General features: G+C 41.6%; 3 protein-coding genes across 17 annotated transcripts in view; 1 reads left to right on the top strand and 2 right to left on the bottom strand.

The window, feature by feature from the left end:
• The window catches only part of CALR4 (calreticulin 4), a 60697-nt gene extending 45310 nt beyond the window's left edge, over positions 1–15387 (bottom strand). For 3 of the 4 annotated variants that reach the window (XM_084965101.1, XM_084965104.1, XM_084965106.1), the window contains exon 1: positions 15100–15387. Coding sequence is in view for 2 of the 4 variants with exons in the window: in XM_084965104.1 (XP_084821230.1) it covers positions 15100–15135 (36 nt within the window). In the remaining 2 variants the exon portion in view is untranslated. The remainder of the gene's footprint in view (positions 1–15099) is intronic. The other variant, XM_084965099.1, reaches the window with a different exon arrangement.
• RAB3B (RAB3B, member RAS oncogene family) overlaps positions 1–18886 on the bottom strand; it is a 580278-nt gene that overhangs the window by 196047 nt on the left and 365345 nt on the right. The window lies entirely within an intron of this gene.
• OSBPL9 (oxysterol binding protein like 9) overlaps positions 15131–18886 on the top strand; it is a 175312-nt gene continuing 171556 nt past the window's right edge. For all 12 annotated transcript variants that reach the window (XR_014808285.1, XR_014808283.1, XR_014808282.1 and 9 more), the window contains exon 1: positions 15131–15260. Coding sequence is in view for 4 of the 12 variants with exons in the window: in XM_003482083.5 (XP_003482131.3) it covers positions 15150–15260 (111 nt within the window). In the remaining 8 variants the exon portion in view is untranslated. The remainder of the gene's footprint in view (positions 15261–18886) is intronic.

Below are 18886 nucleotides of genomic sequence, written 5' to 3'. Positions count from 1 at the left end.
GTGTGTGGAGAGGCATGGAAGTCAGGGAATTGTGAGGCCACTATGTTGGAAAATTTGTTCAAACCGAAGTTGAAATTACCCACTTGATGGCAGGGGTTGAAGTTGAGAGGAGAGCTGTGAGACAGGTGCCAGGACTTTAATGAAGGAGGTTGCTGAATGACAACGGTGACAGAAGGAGATTCCTCTGTGATTCCCGAACTTTCCCAGGGCCCTAAGATTAAAGAGCCTAGGTTGAGTTGGGTAAATTGTTGGAGTTTTATAAGTTATTTGCGGATATCAGTTACCTATGGTAACCCTTCACATGACCAGCACAGACACTCTCCAGTTGCTGCAACAAAATAGCATTAGGAGCTTCTAGGAATTTATCAGCAAGGAAATAATTGGAGAGTTATGTGCAAAGATCTTGTTTGTAGTACTGAAACCTTGGAAACAACCTATATGCCCAACAACACAGAAAAGGATAGATAAGTGATGATAGATATGTATGACGAGCTGAAGTACAGCTGCTAAAAACTGTTTGGGGGCATTCTTGCGTGGCTCAGTGGAAACGAATCTGACTAGTATCCATGAGGACACAGGTTCGATCCCTGGCCTTGCTCAGTGGCTTAAGGATCCAGAGGTGCGGTAAGTTGGGGTGTAGGTCGCAGATGTGGCTCAGATCCTGCGTTGCTGTGGCTGTGGTGTAGGCTGGTGGCTACAGCTCCAATTCGACCCCTAGCCTGAGAACCTCCATATGCCTCAGGTGCAGCCCTAAAAAGACAAAAAAAAAATTGTTTGGGATATAATGACAATGAAAAAAATTATACAAGATTATACACATGTATACAACGATTAAAAATTATAATATAGCATGATTCTAATTTTATGGAAAATGTATGTATCTTCCCAGAAGACTATAAGGATATACAGAAAACACCTCTAGTCAGTTTGTGGGATTGTGGTTGATTTTATCTTTTTCTTTATAATTCTGTATTTTCCAAATTTTCTACAAGTAACAGATATTGTATTTAATAATGAGAAAAAATGTTTTTTCTTTCTTTCTTTTTTTTTTCTTTTTGAATTTTCTAGGGCTACTCCCGCAGCATATGGAAGTTCCCAGGCTAGGGGTCCAATTGGAGCTGTAGCCGCTGGCCTATGCCAGAGCCACAGCAACGCGGGATCCGAGCCACGTCTGCGACCTACACCACAGCTCATGGCAATGCTGGATCCTTAACCCACTGAGCAAGGTCAGGGATCGAACCCGCAACCTCATGGTTCCTAGTCAGATTTGTTAATCACTGCGCCACGACGGGAACTCCAAAATGTTATTTTCTCATGGAACAAAAAAGAACACAATAAAAAATACCATGAGGTAATTATGTCATCTCTGCATTTTCTAGGTATTTGTCATCTCTAATCATAATATGCCTGCCTTCTTAAGGAGCTGGAATAAATAAGCATCACAGTTCAAGCAGCGATATCTTGTCAGATCCTGCCAGAACAGCCTTCTGCCCCAGAATTCTCAGGCCTTCTTCCTCATTCTATATATGTCTGGGTCGCCACTGAGCTGACACTGCAACATGTTAATTTTGCAAACTTGGAGACAAGTTGCCACAGACAAAATCTTTCAGTGTGTTCATTCACTTTTTTCAAGAAGTAGCCTTCACTGGCAGTGGTTCTGTGTCAAGCCCTGGACCAGGTGCTGAGGACAAAGATCAGTCAAGCATGGTTCCTGTCCTCAAGTCGCTCAGAGATGTTAGGAAACATAATATTCACTCTACTACACTACAATGTTTAGCCAGAAGACCCCCTGCTAAAATCTTTTTGCTGCCAGTAAAAATAACACACAAATGATTAGTATTCCCCTAAAATACTAGCACAGAATAATCCAGCTATCATTTAAAAAAAAAAAAAAAAAAAAAATGGAGTTCCCGTCATGGCTCAGCACTTAAAGAACCTGACTAGCCTCCATGAGGACATGGGTTGGATCCCTGGCCTCACTCAGTGGGTTGGGAATCTGGCACTGCCATGGGCTGAGGTGTAGGTCGCAGTTGAGGCTCGGATCCCACGCTGCTGAGGCTCTGTCGTAGGCCAGTGGCTATAGCTCTGATTAGACCCCTAGCCTGGGAACCTCCGTGTGCCATGGGTGCAGCCTTAAAAAGACAAAATTAATTAATTAATGAATTAATTAAAGAAAAAAAAAAAGAAGGCTCTTAGAGACTGGAACATAGAATAGGCCAACCAGCTGTGTGACCTTGAGCAAAACACTTAACCTCTCAAACAAAGAGACTTTGTTCCCTGCTGGGAAACAGAGGCAATATCACTTCACTGGGATTTTGTGAAGATGACATAAGACAAAGTATTAAACATTTTTACCAAGTCCCCCAAGTGGAGCTCTAAGATAGTTTTCTCTCCAAGTCTAAAATCTTTTTCTTAGTCCTGATCCTCCTTGGCCTCAGTTGACTTATTATATCAGTACACAATGATGTTATTCCTAATACTATTTTCTTCATTATCTTTTTCAACTGTATATGGCTTTTTTCATTTATATTACTAACTTCCTAGGGCAGGGGCTTTATCTTCTGCTTATTTATAATTAAATGAAGTCATATATTTGAACGTGGTTCTTAGACTTCAGAGTACTTTGTTGTTGTTGTTTTAAAATTTCATTGGGGTATAGGTGACTTACAATATTATGTTAGCTTCAGGTGCACAGCAAATTGATTCAGTTATGCATATACATATATCAATTCATTTCCAGATTTTTTTTTCCCCCATATAGGCCACCACAGAGTACTGAGTAGATTTCCAAATCAGTATATCCACTTGTCTGCTGAACACTTATTTCTACCTGGCTCGGCCACATACATCAAATTAAACATGTCCAATGTTACACTTCTCAGTGTCCACCCAAATCCACATCCTTTCTTGTGTTCCCAAGCTAGAAATTTGGAGCCCACCTTGATCCCTCCCTTTCTCTAACCCCTTAACATTTTTCCTCTCCATCGTCTTCATCCCTTCTGGTCCTGTTTTCAGCCAGTCCTCATCCTCTCTCCTCTATACTCTTTTTAGAGACTTTGGTCTTGATTCCAGCAGGGCATCCATCCTGGTCTCAGCAGATGGAGTTGTCTTTTTAAGACATGCCCTGACAATACTGCGTACAGGCTCACCATACACTGTGGATGAACTTACTAAGGACGCTGTGAGATAACTGCTATCTGTATCAGAGGAGGGTATAATCTGTTGTGGGACACAGTCGGGGGAAGATTAGTTCTAGCTGGCTGTGGGCATAGGGTGTCTAAAGAGCCCCTGGAAGAGGCATTAACATTTGAATTGGGACTTGCATGATGAGTAAAAAGTCTCCTAGGCAGAGAAAAATGGAAAGGTCCTTCTAGGAAAAGGGAAGACAACTGACGCTTGAACGACATAGGTTTGAACAGCGCAGGTCCACCTATACCTGGATTTTTTCAGTAGTAAAGACTACAGTACCGTCCAAACTGTGGCTTGTTGACTCTGTGGGTGGAGAGCCATGGATACAGAGTGCCAACTCTAAAATTACACTCTGCAGAGGGTGGGCACCCCTAACCCTGTATGGTTCAAGGGTCAGCTGTAACAAGAGAAAGGCAAGGAGTTGAATCAGTTTCGCAGACATTCAGTGTGGGCTGCTGTGTTCCAGGCAATGTCCTCCTTGCCTGAAGAGAACAAGAAGGTGAAGAAGCCACTGACCTCAAGGAGATTATAGTTTTGACAAGCTACTTTTTCCTTGACGTTTCTTGAGGAAGGACGCTCAGGAGATTTAGCCCCTTAATCTCTATTCACTCCTCTAAATCAACTCAAATAAATACAAAATATAAGTGAAAACTGTTTCTAGCAAACCAGCTTCCCTCGCCTCCCCTCCCCTTTTATCCAGATTGCCTGATGCTGCTAAAGTGCTTCCACTGTTTCCTTGTTTGAGGCCCTGAGCTAAGCTGAGGATGCACACATGACCAAGTCCTCAAGGACCCCACTGTCAAAGGGAACATTCAGACTCTGACCCGGTAGACACAATGAGGTGTCCTAGACCCTGTTAGGAATTTGTTCAAAAAGGTGGGGGCACAAGGCAATGAGGGGTCAATTCTGTCTGGGGTCGGGGGAGGATATCTGTGAAAAGTTTATAGCCCATAGTAGCTGGAGTGTGTGTCTCTAAAGAGATATTAAAAGGGGAGGGCCAAAGATGAGTGCCTTCCTCTTTTCCCTCCTTCGAACACTTACAGCATCTAGATCTCCTAAAATATCTTCTCTCCCTCCCCCAGCTCCCTTCTGCCTCAAAATCATAGTTGCATTTTCCTAAGCTTGACATTTCACTTTCTTGCTCTGTAGGTGGAGGAAAGGGTAGGAAGAAATTGGGATTTGTTTGTGGGCAAAACAGGCTGTGTCTTATCTGCTTTTCCTATCTTCTGATTCCTCTATACCCAGCCCAGGACAGTCGAGTTTCTGTAGATTTCTGTGTTTTCCCTGAAGAAGGTGGCATTTTGTAAATGTTGTTTTACTTGATGCCCAACAACTGCCAATTAAGAAACATGACAATAACAGCAATAACAAAAAGCAGTTGGTGGGACGTTTAGGAAGGCAGGAAACCAGCAACACCAGAATGCATTTTGAAGCAGTTTGCGCCTACAATCTTGGCTGTGGAAAAGTTGGAAATGATTTTTGCTAGAAACGTGGAAAAAAAAAATCACATTTCTAAACAGCTGTGTAAAGGAAGGAAACTCATTGAGAAACACAAGCCGTTTTTGTTTCCCTTAAAAAAAACTAACTACTTAATTATTGCACAAGTTAGAAACTTTGGTCTTATCTCCACCTCCCTTTATTTCCTCCTCACTTAATTCCATTGTTTAGTGAGTTTGAAAATCTTATCTCTAAAATGTTTCTCAATAAAATACAGTACAGTATCTTTTCCACTTCCCATCCTTGCTATCATTGTTCTCACTGTTCAAGTTTAGACTATTTCTCCTGCTTGCTTGGCTCTTTAAAAGTCTCTGAGTTTGTCTTCTAGCCTCCAATCTTCCCCATCTCTGTTGTGTTCTCAGTTTTGCTGCCAATATGATTTTTTTAAATAATCACATCTTTAGCATTTATTGACACTCTAAGGGGCAGGGTAAATTAGTCCCAGTTCCTGTCCTTGGTGAGCTTGTGAGGTTCAATGGTTAACATCACCTCTACCTTCTGATTCTGAGTCTCATCCTTGTCTTCTGCTCTGCTTCAGCTGCTCCTTCATTCCATGAGAGGCCAATCACTGAGGAATGTGGGAATGAGCACTGATGTGTCTCCACCGTGTTTAATTTTAGCTGATGATCTAAAGGAAGCAGTTTGACGCTTGGTATAGAATGTAGACAAAGTGCTGTGCGATTGGACATGGTCTTAGGAGTTAAGAACTGCCCTGGCTCCTGGGTCTTCCTGACGACCTGTGTTTTGACATTTGAAGTTAAGTAGAGCCTGCTGATGCCTCCATGAGCCTGATTAGTGTTAAAACCGATTTAGCAGTTGACGATGCCGCCTAATTCATGTCTAAGACCTTTATTTACACATAGGCAATGCAAATATAGCTTGCAGCTGCGGTAGAAGGGATGTGGGGTGAAAATACCTAGACTCTAAGTCTAGTTCTGCTAGTTACTAGCTGTGTGATCTTGCGCAAGCCATTCAATAACTATGCGTCTCCAGGGAACAATATGCAAGATGCAATGATAAACCATAGTGGAAAAGAATATGAACAAGAATGTATATATGCATAACTGAGTCACTCTGCTGTACGGCAGAAATTAACACCACATTGTAAATTGACTCTACTTCAACAAAAAACTTTTTAAATTCCATTAAAAAAGTAACATCTCTCAGCATCTTCATCTGTAAAATGGGCATAATAATACAACTCTTATTAAAGATTGATATGTGAAATAAAGGGGAAATGTAGTTGATGGTGCTTAGCACAGTCCTTGGAACTCAGTAGGTCAGTTTTAATAGAACACATAATTCAGATAAACAATAATTTTTAAGCATCTCTGGGTGCCAGGCATTGGGCTAATTTCCAGGGCGTACAGAGATGAATATGATGTGGTTCCTGCTCTTAAGAAGCCAGTGGAGGAGTTCCCACTGTGGCTCAGTGGGTTATGAACCCAGCTAATATCTATGAGGATGCAGGTTTGATCCCTGGCCTTGCTCAGTGGGTTGAGGATCTGGCATTGCCGTGAGCTGTGGTGCAGGTCACAATCACAGCTCAGATCTGGCATTGCTGTGGCGAAGGCTCGAAGCTGCAGCTCCTTATCAACCCCCAGCCTGGGAACTTCCGTATGCCGTGGGTGCAGCCCTAAAAAGCCAAAAAAAAAAAAAAAAAAAGCCGGAGTTCCCGTCGTGGCGCAGTGGTTAACGAATCCAACTAGGAACCATGAGGTTGCGGGTTCGGTCCCTGCCCTTGCTCAGTGGGTTAACGATCCGGCGTTGCCGTGAGCTGTGGTGTAGGTTGCAGATGCGGCTCGGATCCCGCGTTGCTGTAGCTCTGGCGTAGGCCGGTGGCTACAGCTCCGATTCGACCCCTGGCCTGGGAACCTCCATATGCCGCGGGAGCGGCCCAAGAAATAGCAACAACAACAACAAAAAAAGACAAAAAAAAAAAAAAAAAAAAAAAGCCAATGGAATCATAATTGACACATTGTAAATCTTTTAAATCAGTCTGAATCATGATGTTTCAAGATCCCAACACTTTGCTTATGCCAAAAGATGCCAGCAACAAGAGCTTTTTTGCTGAACAACGTTTCTGGAATATTAAGTTTCTATGAACAATGTTTCTGGAATATTAAGTTTCTATGTGGTATTTTTTGGTGAGACATGTAGCATAACAAAAAGACAAACGTGTTGACGTGGACTCAGATACTCATCAATTAAGACTAATAGGTACCTGGGCAAGTTTGTTAACCTCTTTGAACCTCAGTTTCCTTACTTGTAAACTACGGAGACTTAATTCATTCACAGGTTTATTGTGAGGATTAACTGTGATAAGGTATATAAAACTCACGGTACAGTTTACGGCACAGTTCCTAGCAAGGGTAGAGACTCTGTAAATGGTAGAATTAATGAGGAAAAAAATACACCCCAAAGGACAAAGAGTAGCTTTGTATTACACTTGGTTGCATGGATGCTTCATGCCCCTGGTTAGCTACTGGATAGAAAATGTGTCTCTTCACTTTTATTTTTTATTTTATTTATTATTATTATTTTTTTGTTTTTTTGCCATTTCTTGGGCCACTCCCGTGGCATATGGAAGGTCCCAGGCTAGGGGTCAAATTGGAGCTGTAGCCGCTAGCCTACACCAGAGCCACAGCAATGCGGGATCTGAGCTGCGTCTGCAACCTACACCACAGCTCACAGCAATGCCGGATCCTTACAAGGCCAGGGATCGAACCCACAACCTCATGGTTCCTAGTCAGATTCGTTAACCACTGAGCCATGACAGGAACTCCAGGAACTGTGTCTCTTCATCTTTAGATTTCCGTGTGTGTGTGTGTGTGTGTGTGTGTGTGTTTTAGGGCTGCGAGGTTCCCAGGCAAGGGGTCGAATCCGGGCTGTAGCCACCGGCCTACGCTACAGCCACAGCAACATCTTTAGTTTTCTTGAAGATACCAAACATGTACTCTGTTCTCAACAAACTTAGATGAACTGTACTCTATAAGAAAGAGGCCATCCCAAAGAAAAGGAAGGAAGGGGGAAACTGGAATGTGGCCGCCACTGGCTGGTATCCCCTTCGGATATGTTCTCATTTACTCCTTAACTTACATTGAGATGATCCCCTTCACGATTACAGAAGAGGAATTTAAGTCCCCCAAAGGCTTACGCAAGGCCCCTCAGCCACTACAGCAGAGCCAGGATACCTCACCCTACTCTCTTTAATTCTAGAGTCAAGTTCTTTTTATTCCATTTTGCTGTCTCTTATGGAAACGTATAGAAAAGTCAGTAAATAAGGATAAAGAAAGTGGTCCTTATTTGAATATTGAGATCGATGGAATTCCTTAAAGAAGACAAAATATAGTTTGCAAAGAATAGTACGAAGTACTCAAATTGTCAGTAGGTCAGAGTGACTCTTGAGTGTAGGAAACATACAATATGCTTTCAACAATTAGGAGAATGGCTTTTTCCTAACCAGCACTTCGGCTGCCTGACCATCAATTTCCATTCCCTGGCCAGGTTTCTTCTATGATTTCCAGCTGCATTGTCTTTATACCTTTTTGAAATGACTTTCATTTTCCTCTGACTTTTATGTATGTCCCATCCTTCCCACTAGCCTGGAAACCCCCTGAGGACAGGACTGCATCCATACTATCCATAAATAAAGGTCTTTCACTCCATATGATTTTACTACATTGAATTGCTGAGTTGAACTAGATCAGAAGCTCTTTGCCAGGGAAGGGAGAGCATTCTCTCAATTAATATTTATGGGACGCCAACCGTATTTCAGGTACTGCTTTGATGGCTGGGGATACAACTGTAAGAAAGATAGACAAAATCTCTATTGTCATGGAGACACATTTGAGGTGGGAGAGAAAACAATTATACACACACACACCTCCTAGCTTCTTCTATAATATATTTGGTGGTGAGAGGTGCTAGCTAAATGCTTATGTATGTAGCAGTCTTGAGAGTGAATTCAGTGGAGAGAGTATCAGATTGGAGAAAGAAGTGTAAGCCCTTAGCACACTGTCTTATCATTGTTTATACATTGTTCTGTATCAGATCCCCTCAATTTTGCGGGGGGGGGGGAATCTTACTCTCTTAAGTAACAGTAAGGTCTACACCAGTGCCTGACACATGGGAAGGGACTCAGTAGGAAGCTCAATAATTTTGTGCTGAATGATAGTGTTGTTATTTACTGACTCTGTAAACTTGGGCAAGTCTTTTGGGTTCAGTTTTCTCATCAGCTAAAATGGTGTTATTATCTATCCCACAGGGTGTGGTTAGGACTCAGTGCTCCCATTTCTTGCCTTTCAACCATTTATCTTCCCTTCTCCTTCATAAACCTTAGCTCCTTTAAGTTCCTGCCATTCCACCTCACCCCCTACTATTCTGCTTTGTGGCTGTTATCTACCTGCTGTCTGGGCATTAGCCTTCAACGGTTGATTTTTAGCTCCTAGCTCTCACTTCGTTTACACTGCTGTTCCTGTCATTGTTTTCAACACATCCTGGGACAATACTTGAAATTCTCTTTCGCTTCTACATTCCTGGATCTCCTAGTCCTCTGATCTGTTCCTCTACCTGACCTTAATCATCCATGCCTATGCTCATACCTCAGTCTCTGTCCTCATCAATAACTCTCTCACTTCCAAAATCTTGACCACCACTTCTTACCCTTCCAGGTCACCTACTCTCACGCTCTTACTTGACCTTAGAAAAATCTGAGTTGATCATTCTTTCCCCTCCTGTTCTAACTTCCCTTCTAACCCAAACTAGGTTTCATAGGCCATAATCATAATCACCCTTTGGAATAACTATGAACTTAATTGTCCCTTCCCTTCCCTTGGCTCCCTTGGATAAATCCAGCTCTCTGTACACTCTGAGCTTACTCCTGAACAGCATGACATTGCTGAAGAAAAGTTGATATCCTTACTGACTTTAAATTCATGACCATAAATCTTAAACGGGCATGCAACACTGCCCAGAAATCCTACTTCACTTCTATTGCTTTCTCACTCTCTGAAATGACTCTTTCAAAAGTTTCCCTCTTTTTTCAGGCCAAATTTCTTTGGGAATATTCTAAGGATATTTACTGAATGTTTAGTATCTACCAGGTACTGTTCTAAGCTCTTTTCATGTATGAGCTCATTTAACCCTGAAGACAACCTTTTATTATCCACATTTTTTTTTTTTTTGTCTTTTTAGGGCCACACCCTCAGCATATGGAGGTTCCCAGGATGGGGTCTAATTGGAGCTGTAGCCGCCAGCCTATGCCAGAGCCATAACAACACATCTTCGACCTACACCACAGCTCACCACAGCTCACGGCAAGGCCAGATCCTTAACCCACTGAGCGAAGCTAGGGATTGAACCCGAGTCCTCATGGATGCTAGTTGTGTTCGTTAGCCACTACGCCATGACAGGAACTCCTATTATCCATATTTTAAAGATGGAGAAACTGAGGCACAGAGAAGTTAGAAAACTTGCCCAATGTCATATAGCTACTTACTAATGGGTCTGAGGATTCAAACCTAGGTACGGTGGCACTGGAGTCCACATTCTTTTTTCTTAAATTTATTTTATTGAAGTATAGTTGATTTACAATGCTGTGTTAATTTTTGCTGTACAGTAAAGTGATTCATATGTATATGTGTATATATATATATTCTTTTCCATTATGGTTTATTACAGGATATTGAATATAGTTACCTGGGCTATACAGAGGACCTTGTTGTTTATCCTTCTATATATAATAGTTTGCACCTGCTAATCCCAAATTCCCAATCCATTCCTCCCTCACCCTCCTTCCCTCTTGGCAACCACAAGTCTGTTCAGAGTTCACAATCTTAACCATTAAGCTTTAAGCCTCTCCTCAACCAAAAGCAGACAGAAGCTTATTCATCTCTCTACCACCAAACTACCAACCCATGGCATTTGAACCCATACTCTCTATTCTCCCTCCTTTTTTTTCTGTCTTTTTGTCTTTTTAGGGCCGCATCTAAAGCATATGGAGGTTCCCAAGCTAGGGGTCTAATCAGAGTTACAGCTGCTGGCCTACACCACAGCCACAGCAACGCCAGATCCAAGCCCCGTCTGCTACCTACACCACAGCTCATGACAATGCCAGATCCTTAACCCATTGATCGAGGCCAGGGATCAAACCGGCAATCTCACAGTTCCTAGTCGGATTCGTTTCCTCTGTGCCACGATGGGAACTACTGTTCTTCCTCTTATGGATGAAGTACCCTGCTTCTGGTTTTACTGAATTTCACCAAACATTCAAAGAAAAATTAATGCCAATCCTTTTCAATCCTTAAAAAAAGCTGAACAGAAGGGAATACTCCAAAACTTTTTTGATACCAAAGCCAGACATAGACACTACAATAAAAAAAACTACGGGCCAATATCCCTCTGAATATAGATGCAAAAATGCTCCACAAAATAGTAGCAGATCAAATTCAACAGCACACTAAGACAATCATACACAACAATTAAATGAGATTCATCCCTGGGATGCAAGGATGTTCAACATGCAAATGAATAAACATGACATATCACATTAATAACATGAAAATTAAAAATCATATGATCATCACAATAAATGTTGAAAGAGCATTTGATAAGGTTCAACATTCATGATAAAAATCTCTCAACAAATTCAGTATAGAAGGAATATACCTCAACATAATAAAGGCCGTATATGACAAACTGACAGCTAACATCATACTCAACAGCAACAGCTTGAAACGTTTTACTCAAAGATCAGGAAAAATCCAAGGGCACCCACTCTCACCACTCTTATTCAACATAGTACTGGAAATCCTAGCCAGAGAAATCGGGCAAGAAAAATAAATAAAAGGAATCCAAATTGGAAGGGCAGAAGTAACATTTTCTGTTTGCAGGCAACATGATTTTATATATAGAAAATCCTAAAGACTCCACCAAAAAAGTTAGATCTAATCACCAAATTCAGTAAAGTTATAGGATACAAATCTCTACAAAAATCAGTAGTGTTTCTATACACTAAAAATGGATGATCAGAAAAAAAAAAAAAAAAACCCATAAAGAAGACTTTCTCATTTACAATAGTGTTACCAAATCAGGTCAATTTGCCCAGCGTGCAGCAAGCCAAACTCTGAGACACTAAGAAAGAGTTTATTCATGAGACAGCCAAGTGAAGTGATATGAGAATAAATTTTAGATCTGTCTCCCCAAAGGCAACAGGCTTAAGATATTTATGGAATAAAGAAGCAGAGTGGTTTTAGGTGTGGGGAAATGTGATTGGAGGTAAGGGAAAGGTGAGGTAATTGGTGTTCTGAGCAGGCCCAGTTTTAGGGTCAGTGGTCTCCACTAGTTTTAGCCAGTCTGAGCTGGATAGGAGCCAAGTCCAAATTTCTGGAAAACAACTTAAGCTCTTGTCACTATAGTGACCCACAGGTAAAAAGTGTGATCTATAGCGGTGGTTAAGAAGTATGGTGATATACTACCTAGGCTAGTGAAGCTTGGAGGGTATGAAATTAGAGAAAGGAAAAACCAAAGAAACACAAACAAAAATGAAAGCAGACTTAATCAATAATGGCAGGTTACAAGCAGAGGGGTTTCTAACAAGTTATTTCCTTATCTGTTGTTCTGTAAAACACACTCAAGGATTTCTGTTAAGGTTTCAGCTTCTGTTAACCCTATTGGGCATGGTTTCAACAGCAACAAAAACAATAAAATACTTAGGAATAAATCTAACCAAGGAGGTGAAAGATCTGTACATTGCAAACTCTAAAAGATTAATGAAAGAATTTGAAGAAGGCACCGACAAATGGAAAGATATTTTGGGTTCATGAATTGGAAGACTTAAAATAGTTAAACTGTTCATACTACTCAAAGCCACCTATAGATTTAATGCAATCCTGCTCCAGATTCTAGTGGCATTTTTTTTACAGAAATAGAAAAAAAAAATCCTAAAATGCATTTGGAACCCCAAAAGACTCTGAGTAGCCAAAGCCACTCTGAGAAATAATAACATAGTTGAAGGCGTCACACTGCCTGATTTCAAGCTATATTACAAAGCCACACTAATTAAGACTGTACAACACCAGCATAAAACAGATACACAGGGAGTTCCCTGGCAGTCTAGGGGTTAGGATTCAGCACTTTCACCTCTGCAGCCCAGGTTCATTCTCTGGTCTGCTACCTGAGATCTCACATCAAGCTACTGACGTCATGGCCCAAAAAACCAAACCAAACCAAAAGGTAAACCTATGCATGTATGGTCAACTAATATTCTTGACATGGGAGCCAAGAATACTCACTCACTAGAGAAAAAATAGTCTTTGTAATAAATGGTGCTGGAAAAATTGAATATTCACATGCAGAAGGATGAAACTGGACTCCTATTTTACACCACTCATAAAAATTAATTCAAAATGGATTAAAGACTTAATTGTGGACTTCTCCTTGTGGCTCAGCAAGTGAAGAACCCAACTAGTATCCATGAAGATGTGGGTTGGATCCCTGGCCTCGCTCAGTGGGTTAAGGATCCCAAGTTGCCTCAAGCTGCAGTGTAGGTCACAGATGTGGCTCCGATTTGACCCCTAGCCTGGGAACTTCCATATGCCACAGGTGTGGCCCTAAAAAGGAAAAAAAAAGCTTAATTGTAAGACTTGAAACCATAGAAACTCCTAGAAGAAAACACAGCTTCTTACAACTGGTCTGGGTAATGAATTTTTTTGGATATATATCTAAAGCACAAAATGGCAAAAACAAAAATAAACAAGTGGCATGACATCAAACTAATTGGTCAAAAGGTTAAAACTTCTGGTTATAAGTTCTGGGAATGTAATATAAAGCATGGTGACTACAGTTAATACTAGATTGTATATTTGAAAGTTGTTAAGCGATTTGATCTTAAAAGTTCTCATCATAAAAGGAAAATTATGGAATAAAAGTGATGTTTTTAAACTAAACATCGTGTGGTAATCATTTCACAATATACACATACATCAAATCATGTACATCTTAAACTTACACAATGTTATATATCAATTTCTCAATAGAACTGAGAAAAAAGATATCAAGCAGGAGTTCCTGGTAGCTCAGCAGGTTGGGGATCTGGTGTTGTCACTACTGTGTTAAAGGTTTGATCCTTGGCCTGGGAACTTCTGCATGCTGTGGGTGTGGCAAAAACCAACAACAACAACAACAAAAATAACATATTGAGCAGATCAAGAATAATCAATTTAATCTGACTTTAGATCTTCACCCAGTTTTATTATCTAGCAAGTAGATTCTGTTTAGCTCTCAGTGCTGTTTTTCCTAGAGCTTCTGTTACCAGTAAAGAAGAGGGATTCATAGCACAGTACCTGAATAAGTCCAAAAAACTAAAACTAAAAAATTAGTTTTTCTCCCTTGATCTTACAGCCACTTCTAATTAATGCCCTACTTTTTAGTTCCCTTTTCAGTTCTTTCTCTTGATATTTGCATATCTAGCCTTTCCTTATCCTTCACATCTCAATTTAAATGCCATTTCCTGAGGAACCCCCAAGTGACCTTTTAATATAGAGTTGCTACCCATTGGCTTCCTATTACATCAATTTACTTTCTCTACAAGGCATTTATCATTATTAGATAAAAATATCTTGTTTACTTGTTTAGCATTTGCTTTCCATCACAGAACTTAAGCTCTGAGCAAGGAACCTGTCTGTCTCCTTCAATGTTGCCTTTCCAGGACCTCAAACACTGCCTCAAGATAGTAGAACAATAATCCCATTGCCCATGTAGGCTCTAAGTGACCTGCCCTTACTTCTCTGACCTTGTCTCCAACTACTTTTTCCCTAACTCACTGCTCCACTCACAATGAACAATTTGCTCTTCATTTGGCAGCCTCCCTCCTTTCCTTTCTTTAGGACCTTGTTCAGAAGTTACCTTCTCATTCAGGCCTTCCCTATTTGGTAATTTAAAATTGCAGCCCCTACTCCCTGCCTCTTTCCTCGCTTAATTTTTCTCCACATTACCAGTTCTTAATATTCTATATACCTTACTATTTATTTATTTTTGTTTGTTCTCCTCATGAAGTCTCTGCTGAATCCCCGAAGCCCAAAAGAGTATTAGCACAAAACAGCAAGTATTTATTAAATGAATGTTTGTGAAAGGAATGCTTAAATGAATATCGCTGTGAAATCTTTTGGATGTGTAAAGTATTATCATGGGTAGTAACAGGATTTATGTTATCAAATAATCTTAACAGCAGTATTCATGCTTGAATTCCTCACGTCTCAGATACAGAGTCCTGCACACAACAGGCTTCCAAATAAAAGATTTTTGAGTTTGAAAGCTGGGGGCGTGGGTCCACCAGTTCACCTGGCAAGAAGCAGCCGCTAGCCCCGCCCCGGCCCCGCCCCGCGACAGCCACGCCCCCCGCATGCCGAATACCTTATAGTCGAGTGACGTCAGGCCGTTTGTTGTCATTGGCGGCTCCCAAGATGGCGTCCATCATGGAAGGGCCGCTGAGTAAATGGACTAACGTAATGAAGGGGTGGCAGTACCGTTGGTTCGTGCTGGACTACAATGCCGGCCTGCTCTCCTACTACACGGTAAGCCCTCCGGGGCAAAGCTCCGAGCGCCTTGGAGGTCGCTATCCCTGGGTGGAGGCGGGGACCGAGCTTTTCGGTAGCTGGGTTGAGGTTGCTAGGCTGGGGGTGCCGCCGTACGAGAGGGTTCCCTGGGGGGGTGGGGGGGAGGGTTTTACGTCCTGGACCGCCAATGGGGGTGAAGGAGATGCTGGCGCAGCCAATAAGCAGGCACCGGCTGAATGATTTTTGGGCTGGGGGCGAGCCGTGTTCCTTTCCGAGGGTCTGGTATTTGGTGGGGGGTTGGGAGCAGGCGCTGTTGTAGGTGGTAAGGAGGTCGTAATCATGGATTAAAGGGTGTAATCGCGAGGTTCCTGCGGTTTCCCGGTGTTGTCGTAGACTTGATACTGTCCCCCCCAGGGCCTGTAGCCGACCGCGCCCCTTCGCTTCATTCCTGGGGTAGAGGAGCGCTGCTTTCTTCCAGCAGCGGTCAGACAAGCTTGGCCAGGTCGTGAAGTGACTGGCCCTGAGTCAACACGAAAGATTCTGAAATTCCTCCTGCCTGCCTAAGTTGAGTGTCTTTTTTCACAGGAGTCGCTCCTCCATTCAGCGGGAGGCAAGCGTAACTGACGCCTTAACTTTTGAGAGTGGAGCATTTCCTGCACAGGAGTGTCTTGTTAGCGAAGAGAGATTGGGTAGTGCGATGTCTCCTGAAAGTTATCTTCTGGGAAGGGCCGAGTTCAGGGCTTCGGTGTCGTTGAATACGAATCAGTGGCTATGGGCAGGTCTATGAATTGCTATGAATCTTATGTTCTGACTATCCCCTCCGCCCCCGTCGCATTATAAATGGAAGGTTGGTGGAATTAGAGAAATTATTTCCGAAGGTGCTGTCTCTGAATGGTGTCTAGTTAATAATAGCCAATGAGAGGGAGGAAGCCTCTTAAAAGAACAAAATAGAATGTCCTGAAGGCTTTAAGAAATAATAGAAGACAGAAGGCAAAAAAAAAAAAATGATTATGGAAAAAAGGGTTCATGTCAGTGAGAGAAATAGGGACACTAGTATTTTTTCGCTCATTTAGACAGCGTTTATTAAGCACCCACTATATGTTTTTTAGGGATGCACCTGCAGCATATAGAAGTTCTGGGGCCAGTGATTGAATCCCAGCCTCAGCTGAGACCTGCGAGGCAGTTGAGGCAACTGCTGATCGTTTAACACAGTGTGCCAGGCCTGACTGAAGCCAGGCTGCACCTTTGCAAGTGAATCTCTGCAGTCAGGTTCTTAACCCACTGCACCACAGCGGGAACTCCTATATGGAATTTTTTTTTTTCCCTTTTTTTTTTAAGGTCACCCTTGCGTCATATGGAAGTTCCAAGGCTAGAGGTTGAATCGGAACTACAGCTGCCAGCTACACCACAGCCACAGCAGCATATCTTCCATCCAATCCGCATCTTTGACCTACGCCACAGCTCATTGCAAATCCTTAACCCATTGAGCAAGGCCAGGGATCAAACCTGCATCATCCTCATGGATACTAGTTGGGTTCGTTACCACTGAGCCACAACAGGAACTCTCCATATGTTAATTATTATTGCTTTAGGCTAGATGTGTGTGTGTGCACATATGTGCACGTGAGCAAGAATCATTGGTGATCAAGATACTGTCCCTTTTCTCTGGAGTTTATATTCTAGTCCCGTGATTCCCTTAATTTATTTTACTTCCAAAAATTCTGCAAAGTAAGTATCCATTATCCCAACTTTACAGTTTTGGAATCTGAGGCTCCAGGCTTTTTAGCAATTTGCTCAAGATCACAGAGCTAGTAGTAAGCAGTGTTATCAGGATTCCAAATACCTGCCTTTCTGACTTTTTACATTGTACTTCATTTTCACTACAGGAAAGAGAAAAATGCAATCTTTGAGTTACTAAAGAGAAGCTTGCAGGAGTAAAAAATATAACTTTCAACATCAACTTCCTTTCTTTACGTAATTAAAGGGAAAAAAAGATCAAACCTGAATGAGATTTAAATACATTAAGATTATCTTTAGAAAAAAAAAAAAAAGAAAGAAAGAAAAAAAAAAGAGTTCCTGCTGTGGTGCAGTGGAAATGAATCTGACTAGGAACCATTAGGTTGTGGGTTCGATCCCTGGCCTCACTCTGTGGGTTAAAGATCCGGCATTGCTGTGAGCTGTGGTGTAGGTCGCAGATGTGGCTTGGATCTGGTGTTGCTGTGGCATAGGCTAGCAGCTGTAGCTCTGATTGGACCCCTAACCTGGGAATCTCCATTTGCCATGGGTGTGGCCCTAAAAAGAAAAAAAAAAGATTTTTAGGTAGCCACGAAAGAGAAGCATCTGAACATTATATCCTGAAAACTCTGGAAGTATGAAATCCCATTGTTCAGATAAATGAAAAGTAATACGGGTTTCTGGGTTTCACTAGAAGTGATAATCAGAAAATTCCATGGACCTTTTCCAGCCTATTCAGTGTAGGGTGATTTCAGTGAGTTGCACTGTGGAATGCAACTTCAAATCCCAAATTTGTGTGAGTCTGAATCTAGGGCCACACTTAGGCCCCAAGCTGGGATTCTTAGGAACTCCTAGCCCAGATAGAATCTTCCTTTTCTTTTTTTTTCTGTTTTTCTGTTTTTCTTCCTTTAGCATATCCTTTTTCTGCTTCCTTGTCTTTTTAGTTTCTGAATATCTTGACAAATCTCTGCTTGTCTTACTGGCTAAATACAGTTTTAAAAATATACTTCTCCCTCCCCCATTACTTATCTTCATTTCTGAGATTAGACTATAAGATTTTATACATTATCCTTGCCAGCAGTAGGAGGTATCATATTTCTCACTAATGGATATTTTTTTCCCTTACTCTTTGGTATTAAAGTATATGCTTGCAGAGAAATATTATAAAACGATCTTGTGAAAATAGTATGATAGCCAACCCCACATTAGAAGAGGTCCAGTAAAATTGGGAAATGGATAGGTATTCGCTTAAAGAAAAAGTGGGAGGCACATTGAATGTTGGCAATGAATTCTGTACATTTGAGCTTTATTCCACTGCATTAGGATTTGGAAGGATTTGAAGGTACATCTTAATGATTTGTTTGTGGCTGATAACTTGGAGCTGCTTCTTCTAGGAAGAATATCTGAATTAGTTGCACAGCAGGTTAAGCAGAGCAGTAAATAGCAAGTCACTCTGTTTCTTGTTTCCAGAATCACTTGGGCTCTGCTCGGGTTCTCTGGTTGGAGGTCTATTCTAAGGTGGCCATGAAAACTCTGCAGTAAACTAGATTGGCCTTGCTTTAGAGTTGGCCTGTAAAGTAAGCTTTAGTGTAAAGATGTATAGGGAGATAACAGGAGATTGAGTCCAGAGGTATTTGGACCACAGGTCAGGCCCAGAGATGAAAATCTGTTAGGTTATAGTACCGAATTTGTTAGTTGAATTTTTACTAGATGAAATGCCCAGGGGAGGGCTAAGGGTATAAATTTGGCAATACTGTATGAACAGCCAACTATTTATGTGAATCATAATCGCCAAGAAGACAAGCAAAGAAGGAAAATTGAGGGAGATAGTGATAATGTGAGGTCTTGGAAAGTTAGTGGAGGTCATGCCTTTTATAAATTTATCAAGTGTGTTTTGGGTACCTACTATG

The sequence above is a fragment of the Sus scrofa genome, chromosome 6 (assembly GCF_054392235.1).
Source record: "Sus scrofa isolate SSC_HxYL_T2T_F1_AM1 chromosome 6, Sscrofa_HxYL_maternal_Yorkshire_Landrace_v2.0, whole genome shotgun sequence".
NCBI classification, from domain to species: Eukaryota; Metazoa; Chordata; class Mammalia; order Artiodactyla; family Suidae; genus Sus; species Sus scrofa.
This window is presented reverse-complemented; position numbering and strand designations above follow the sequence as displayed.